Raw genomic sequence first — 9,308 nt, 5'->3', positions numbered from 1 at the left:
ACATCCATAAAAGTAAACCTATAAATTAGGACTGTTTGTAGGGCTTTATTATAAGAATATTTTAACAACTGTCATCCCTCTCACTCATTTTTTTATGCATGTACCTACATCATCATCCTCACATTTATAATTTTTCTTAAAAAACTACAATTAAGAGCAATCAGAATCCTGATTTATTATCTTTGAGTATTGAGATTAAGGCTGAAGATGCCCTTAAAAAAAAAGGGCAAAACATGTCCCTATAATTTACTTAAGTTTTAATTCTTAATTAAAATTACTCTTTATGTATTGAATAAGTGGATATTAACAAACATTATTAGTAGACGAATAAGTTTGAGTGGTGTCTTTCAAAGTAGGAAACATCTCAATATGAAGATAAGGTTGGAATTCAAGATGACAAATTGGGGCAAATATTCTTTTATAGAAAGGAGAGATAGGGATTGGAATAACGTACCAAGGGACATGTTCAATAAATTTCCAATTTGCTTGAAATCATTTCAGAAAAGGCTAGGAAAACAAGAGATAGGGAATCTGCCACCTGGACGACTGCCCTAACTGCAGGTCAGTAGTGACTGATTGACATATTATTACAAACAGCATTATTAAAAAACAAGCCATAGCATTTGTGTGTTCCTTCACCTTTACCAAGAAATGACCGTCGACCCCTGTCCTCTGTGGCATATTGCAACTGTGCATGCGCAGATTAAAGCTCATCGACTTCATGTTCACTATTACAATTTACATGTCCATGATGAAGTTCTTACCTATTTTTGATAAACTGATGATACAATTCAGGGATGGTGAATGGAGAATGTACAGGTACACCAAGTTTCCAAATATGAAACAATGCATCAAGGTTTTACTGTAATTTAAATAAACTGAAATATTTCATTGGAGTTCTCATTATATATTTTGAAATAAAAAATGAAGTACATTTAATATGAGGATCAGGTTAAGTCAGCTGGACTGGTGCTCTGAAATTCACCAGCAGCAAATGTAATAAGCAGTTCAGAATATTCACAACAGATGTAGTCTCCCTTTTTGAACTGGGATGCACAGGTTTCAGTATCTATATAAATCTGGTTTAAATGGACCTTCCACTGGAATGCCAAGATATTCTGCTTGTTCTTTAGTTAACTTAGTCAGCTTGACCCTCAAATGGTCCAAATGTAGTGCTGCCACTTCTTCATCCAGCTAGAACATTAAAAAAAAAAAAAAAGTTGCTTTAAGTTGTACATAATATATTCTTAAGCAACTATCAACAACAAGAAGAAAGGTCTACACCACATGATCAATACAATTCGTTCCTAAGAAAGGTATAAAGACTTCAATATACTGTGCACAAGAAATTCAAGAAGACTACAGGCACATTTAAGAAACAACTGTGCGTTTTGGTGAAAAATTCAGATATTATTTTTTATAATAATGTTATTTGTTTTACGTCCCACTAACTACTCTTTTATGGTTTTCGGAGACGCCGAGGTGCCGGAATTTAGTCCTGCAGGAGTTCTTTTACGTGCCAGTAAATCTAGCGACACGAGGCTGACGTATTTGAGCACCTTCAAATACCACCGGACTGAGCCAGGATCGAACCTGCCAAGTTGCTATTATTATTATTATTATTATTATTTTTTTTTTTGATAAACAAAAAATTTCACACATCTGGATCTTGTAACTACCTGAAATATTTCAAGATTATAGATCTCATTTACCTGAACAGGTTTTGACAGAGAAAGATCCTGATATATACCAAAATTTGAAGATCTACATTCCATTCAATTCGGATTAAAAATAATTAAAAAACACCTGCTTGGCCAGATGGTATTCTCAATGAATTCTTAAAATCATCGAAGGTATAACAACTTAGTATAGATTTATCTCTTTAACCCTCCAGTACAAACATTTTTTTATTCTGATGTGAGTACATGTGCAGAGCACTATTGCACTCCATAGTTATTTTCATGTATGGTATTGTATACTGTTATACATTACATCATTTCTTAATAGAAATAGAAAAACCAACTTATTATATAGACCAAGTTTCTTTACTTTTAAAAGAGAAATATTATGAAAACAAAACACAATAATACATAAATAAACATAACTCGGAACAATGAAAATTATACACTTGTGCTTTCTTTAATATTTATTAAGTTTAATGTTTCTTAAATACTTATGCCTCTTCTAGAACACTATTTTAAGAGTTAATCCATCAAAAAAGGACGGCACTGAGTTCACATTGGCACATTTATTGCTTCGCAACAGTTCATGCAGTTCGTTTTTGTGAAGTTTATTCACTCATGGTTTCCTCACTGCTGTGTTCATTTGCAGCAAAACATGACTCACATATTTGCTTAGTATTTTCAGGACATACCCAGTCTTTTACACTTTAAGCAGTTCCTTCTTGTTTTCTTCCTAGCATGACCACACAGATAACAAGGACCTGTTTGTGATGTTTTTCCTGGAACAGTTTCTTGGACTTATCTGATGTCTAGAAAAATGAATTCACATTGTTGTAGTGTAGTTATTTTATTAGACAGTATCTTGCCTGCTATATCTGTGTGTTATCCTCATGTACGGTAAGCCTTCCAATATTTCAGCATTTAACTGACAGCAGTTTAGATTTCTATTAGAGAATAATAGGATGAAATAGTAATAACAATAATTATAATAACCTGGCTGTGTATGTTTTTAACTGTGTTGTGTAATTCTTAAGTAGTTCTTCAGAATTTCAACTTTCAACTGAAATTTTCATGTATGTCTGCACGTAATAGGCCTAATAACCTTTTGTAATTCGGATGCGTCAGAACGCAGTTTAGAATTATTATAGTGTTGTTATTTTATTAGAAATTAGCGTGCCCATGTTGTTATTGCAAAATATTTGTGTAATACAGGAAATCTGAGTAGTAGGGGAAATATATTTCTAGAAATTTGGCTCTTACTAGATTTCTATTTTTGTAATTAGGATAGCTTAACTGCAGTTTAGAATCGTAGCATAACTATTCTTATTAGATAATATCTTGCATGCCTTTTCTATCTGCAAGTATTTATTTATCATTTATTTAAACTGTTTATGTCCACATTGGAACACCAAATTCAACCTTATACAAAAAATAAGTACATAAAAAACAAGTTCATTTTTTAACACCTGATAATCTCTTCTCTTCCCAAAACTTCTTCATTCTAGACGATCTTGCAGCTCGTTCTTCTGCTGATATAACATACTTCTTACGTTTTGATGTTTTAAGTGATAGTTTTGTATATTTGTTGTTTGTAATCTTCTTCTCTTCTCTTCTCTTCTCTATTTTCAATTTACGCTGTAGTCATTTTCAATTCATTAAAATACATTTGTATTTCTTTAAACCAAATGTTTTTTGTTTTAATTTTCCAAAAGAAATCGAAAAGCTGTTTTAGGAGTCGAAAATTTGGCAAATGGTATATGTGTCCATAAAATGCAGTCCTCTGTTTACTCATTGTGTCAATAATTGATTCACTTTCCTTGTAAATTACTGAATTGGGTAAAAATCTCCACTGGCCATCAACCCCATGTTTTTTTATTAATAATTGTCTGGAGAATACTTCTATCATCTTTCTGCAGTTTGTCTGTTGTTGCTTGGGTATTTAGCTTGAATAATGTTTCACTTTCATACATTGCTTCTGGTTTGATGATGGAATTATAATGGCAAAATTTAGCATTAATTGAAAATATTGTTTTATGTAACTCGGCCATGTAATTTGTTGTGCTCGTCTCTGTTTTATAGTTCTATTATCTATGGTACTTTTTCATTATGCCTTTGCTGGCAGGACGTAGTGTTTACAGTGCACTATGTCTTCTGGTATGGGCTAGAGCAATCTTGTCACTTTCATTGATCTGTCTCAGCTTTATCCTTGGCTTTGACAAGATGAAAGTGTCTGAGGTATGAGTGATGCTAGTAATGCCATTCCTTATGCAGCCAGCCCCTGCTAGGAATGGTGTGAAAATGTTGCTCGTAGGGTCAGTTGGTGCATGCATTTCAGTGGGCTTGGCAGACTGATATGTAATAGCAACTTCGGCTCGGTGAGGAAAGCAACGGGAAACTACCTTACTCCTCATTTCCCTAGTATACCTCTTCAGTGATGCCTAGGCCATTTATGACAGCTGATGGCGAAGCTGTTAAGGATCCAACCAGCCTTCGGGCTGAGGACTAAACATACATACATACTTTTTCATTAGCATTCCAAGTGACAATTTCACCAAGATATTTATTTCCAACTTTAATTTTCTGAGTATTGTTTAATATAATATGTGTGGAGTGTCAACTTTAAAGGATGGCATTTTTGTTTCTCAAAAAATATTTTCAACCCAATCTTTGCTGCTAATCTTCCTAGTTCCTCTACTTGAAATTTTGCTTCTTCTATACAATTTGGTAATAGCGCCAGATCATCAGCAAATGGAGGACAATTTAGTCTAATATTTCTGACAATCTTAAGAGTTGGAGGATATACCTTACTCCATTGATGCATAATTTTTAACCTAACTGCCTGCAGATAATAATAATAATAATAATAATAATAATAATAATAATAATAATAATAATAATAATAATAATAATAGGCTCACCGGACAAAAAATTAGTCACCCCTGAAAAAATCACTACAAGCATCATTTAACACCGTGTAACTCTGCCTCTGTACTTGATAACTAGTTGGATTCGGTTAGGAAATGAGTCCACAAGGTTAGATAGATAGATAGATAGATAGATAGATGCCTTTATTGGTGGCAAAGTTAGGGCTCAAGGCCCTCTCTTACACTTAACCACTAGAAGAGTATACATGTACATAACTTATACAGTACTTACAAATACAAATAACACAAATACTATTAATAGCAAAAACAATAGTAAGAATATTAAAAATGACAATAAAAGAATCCTTAGTTTTAAAATACACAAAGTAAAATACACTTAAGTGTTGTAGCCGCAATAATCCGTTCATTCATCCCATTCATTCTTTCATTCACTCAACAATTAACCAGCAAGTCAGCAGGATCTACTCAACAAATACTCGTGGCATGCCACTTTAAACTGCGATGAGAGGGATTGTTCCTAATGTTTGCAGGTAGCAAATTCCATGCCCTGGACGCAGAGATTATGAAGGAGATGTTGTAAGCAGCAGTGCAGTTTACAGGTATGGTAAGAGAGGAGCCAGATCTCGTATTGTGGTCATGATATGACGAGAGGTAAGAAAAAGGTGAAGAAAGATAGTTGGGAGTATTAGTGGAAAGTATTTTGTGCAGAAGTGATAACATGTGAAATTCACGGCGCTGGTGCACTCAAAGCCACGACAATTCCTTATAATATGCTGATATATGAGCATCATATCGCAGATTAAATATATATCTTATGCAGCTATTCAGGCTCCGGTCCAATTTCTTGTTACTGTCGCAAGTAATTTCAGTCAACACAGTGTCACAATAGTCAAGTATGGATAGTATAAGAGAGTGAATTAGTTGTACTTTAAGTCGAACTGAGAATACATTACAGATAATACCAATATAAAAGGTCCGTTATTGGACATTATAAATTTTCCAGCTAACTCATTCCTGGTTGCCAGCGTTTCGCCCTCGTGTGCTAGGCTGGGCTCATCAGTTGGTACCTAGCACACCTACCAAGACGCTGGCTAGTGCATACCGTGGAAGCCACTACGTAAGCTAATTGTAGCCACCGGCAGTGCCAATGCACTATGAGACACTTTGTCTCGTTATCAAAAATTGATACCTGCTTGGCCATCAGATGATATAGATGCTGATTCCCATAGGGAATCTGAAATATTTGTATATTGGTATTATATTATATTTGGTATATTGGTATTATAAATTTACTCATTCGGAACAAATATTTCAGATTTCCTATGGGAATCAGCATCTATATCAATACATTACAGAATCGCTTCAGAGGACATAAGCGTTTGTGCACGAGTCCAATTTAGGGTCTGCGTCATAATTCCTAAGTTAGTCACTGAAGTAGAGTAGAGTATGATTTTATCGTTTAAAATTATTGGAGAGATGTCCCGTTGCTTGAGGGAATATAGGTTTTTACTGGTACCGATAATAATAACTTGAGTTTTGTTCGGGTTTATTAGTAAACTGTTTTTATTTGCATAGTCACTAAGATGTTTTAGGTCGGAATTTATTTTAGTGATTGCAGTATCAATATCACTCGGTTTTGAATGACAGTAAATTTGTACATCATCTGCGTACACTTGCACTTTGCAGAATTTAAGAGCTTTTGATATATTATTAATTTGGATGATAGATAACAGTGGTCCCAGGACCGACCCCTGAGGGACACCAAGGGTCTTACTTTGTCACCTCGAAGTCACATTTCCCACTGTCACACGTTGCCGGTGATTTTCAAGGTACGTCGCATCCAGGTTAAACCATGCGCTGAGGATCTGATTGTGCAATTCCACCAAATTTTGGAGATGCAGCTGTTCCAACATCTCCCACAGATTTTCAATGGGGTTCAAGACAGGTGATTTTACAGGCTAATCGAGATGTAGAAGGGTGGGGGATTGTTCATAAAACCAATGACAATTTCCACCCGATGAACTTTTCTGTTGTCATCTCGAAAAATTGGGGTATCAATAGCATACTAATCATGCAGATGTTCACTGAAAGGCAACACCTTATCATTACAAGTAATAAATCTCATTGTAGACCGTATTGGACATCAGATTATGAACATTAAAATAAGAATAATAGTTAACAACACCTTTCTAATACTTAACTTTCCTTATATTTAGGAAATAAACATTACAACAGGTGTTGTAAGATAGGATATGTTTCGCTTAACTGTCGTAAGCCGAAAATAAATCTTAGCCTAAAGTTAGGCCAGGGCCCCGAACCTAGCGTCCTTAAAATATATGGTACCCTAAGAAACAACATTTACATTTAGAAAATCAAATAGGCTTAAAACTAGTGTGAAAAAAAAAACAAAAACATAAAATATTACAAGATGGCTAAGAGAAAAACACACAATCGTGTTGAAACAGAGGATAAAAACAGAAAGTACAATACAGAGCTGGTAGTGAAATAATTAAAATCATTAGGGTATTAATGCTACCAGTCAGTCAATCAGAATGTTCAAACATAAAACAAGAGTGAAAATATATGTGTTCATCATGGCTAAGTGAGAAAAACACGTAATCGTGTTGCCAGAGGTTAAAAACATAAGGTACAACAGAGCTGGCAGTGTAATAATCAAACTCATAGCTGCCAGTCAGTTAATAAGAATGTTCATCATGACAAAAAATGATGATTATATTCTTTTGAATGAAGAAATAATTAAATCACACTCTTGTATAGATACGCGAAACGGGCAAGATAAATCACATATTGTAGCAGACATGGAGTAGTAACACTTCAAACAGGAACTGTTTTTCTCTTAGCCATATTGTAATATTTTATGTTTTTTTCACACTAGTTTTAAGCCTATTTGATTTTCTAAATGTAAATGTTGTTTCTTAGGGTACCATATATTTTAAGGACACTAGGTTCGGGGCCCTGACCTAACTTTAGGCTAAGATTTATTTTCGGCTGATGATGCTTACGACAGTTAAGCGAGACATGTCCCATCTTACGCCTGTTGTAATGTTTATTTCCTAAATATAAGGAAAGTTAAGTACTGGAAAGGTGGTGTTAACTATTATTCTTATTTTAATGTTCATAACACCTTATCATCCAGAATGTTAAAATAAACATGCTGGTTCATGTTAGTGGTCACCTCACTGAGCGGGCCCTATCCATGATACAGCTTGAATCTGACCTTGCGCACATCCAGGATGAAGTTTCATATGGCCATTGGTACACTCAACGATGTGAGTAATTGAAATACAGGCAAAAACTTGATTCGTCCGACCACATTACGTACCGCCAGTCAGCTACTGTCTACGTTCGATGCTTTCTAGTCCACTGAAGAGGCGCAGCTTTATGTGCCTGTGTGTGCAATCAAGGCCTCTTTAGAAGAGCGTACCAGTGATTCCAAGAAAAGCCAAAGTTGAATGCAGGCAATAAGTGGCTGATGAAAGAATGGGAATACTGGGAAGAATTAAAGTTCAAGGATGCAAACAGTTGAAATAATGTGGTCCATAGCCAGCGGAATTGAAGCAGAATAAGAATAACAACATGTCTAGAACTATATGTATTTAGTGTACTTGTACCTTTCTACAGTTAGCCTCTTGTTTCATGTATTTCATAATCAGGATACGTTTAACTAGTTTAATTTTAGTGTAGTTATTATATCAGTTTCCTGATTGCACTATCGTCATTAAATCTCTGTGTAGTATACATTATTTCCTTCATCTGACATATATAGCTACTTCTATCCATAGAATACGCTATTTTCCTTTTGTTGATATTTCCACATTATTTCACATTTCTTTGAAGAGATAAAAGAATGGCCGAGAGAGACGTGTAAGGTCTGTGGTTGTGAGTGGGAACTGAGGAGGAGGAGGAGGAGGGAAGAGATAGCGAGTTCGAGAGAGAGAATCAGACTTGTAACAGAGGACAGGAATCAAGATAGGTAAGGATGATTAACTAGTATTTTCATAGGATATAAACTTCATGGTTCTGATCTGTATTGAATTGTATTTACAATAATAATTATTAAATTAATGTTGTAATGGTCCATCTTTCAATACTATATATATGCAATATTTTGATTTACATTAACTAGGGACTAGTTTCGGCCTGGGCTGGCCATCTTCAGCCTTATTATAAAACAATAATAATAATAATAATGTTATTTGTTTTACGTCCCACTAACTACTCTTTTACGGTTTTCGGAGACGCCGAGGTGCCAGAATTTTTAATATAAAACATCTAAAAGTAAATAAATGTACATACACACAATTGACATAAAACAAATGAACAAATATATACAATTGACATTAAAAACTAGGATGAAATTATGAGAATAAACTAGGCTCTAAATTCTTAGCATCTTGGGTAAGCTCATCATCGAGACTCTTTCACGCACTAATATTCACAGAACTGTTAGTTCCATCACTGCTAATCATTGCAATTTCAATTGTAAACCAAAATGTTTATCCTGTAGTCAATCACCAAATCTACTTAAGTGGTGTTAGCCGTATGCAAGTCACTGAACGCCACTGAAAACCACCAACTGATGATGAATGGGTAACTTCCCGAAACATGTATGGTAAAATAAATAGTTCTTTCATTATAAGGTGTATTGACAAGGCGGACTCAAGCACAGCTATTTTAAATAGTTCAGTAATAGATTCAGACAAGTCAATACGGATCAAAC

At 34.6% G+C, this 9,308-nt stretch overlaps 1 protein-coding gene across 1 annotated transcript in view; it reads right to left on the bottom strand.

Moving 5' to 3' along the window:
• Positions 1–886: 886 nt before the first annotated feature.
• Ahcy (adenosylhomocysteinase) overlaps positions 887–9,308 on the bottom strand; it is a 235,915-nt gene continuing 227,493 nt past the window's right edge. The window contains exon 8 of the mRNA XM_067145465.2: positions 887–1,194. Coding sequence (XP_067001566.1) covers positions 1,063–1,194 — 132 coding nt within the window. The 3' untranslated portion in view covers positions 887–1,062. The remainder of the gene's footprint in view (positions 1,195–9,308) is intronic.

This window comes from Anabrus simplex, chromosome 4 (assembly GCF_040414725.1).
Source record: "Anabrus simplex isolate iqAnaSimp1 chromosome 4, ASM4041472v1, whole genome shotgun sequence".
Taxonomy (NCBI): domain Eukaryota; kingdom Metazoa; phylum Arthropoda; class Insecta; order Orthoptera; family Tettigoniidae; genus Anabrus; species Anabrus simplex.
The sequence above is the reverse complement of the archived record's forward strand: the minus strand, read 5'-3'. Positions and strand labels throughout refer to the sequence as shown.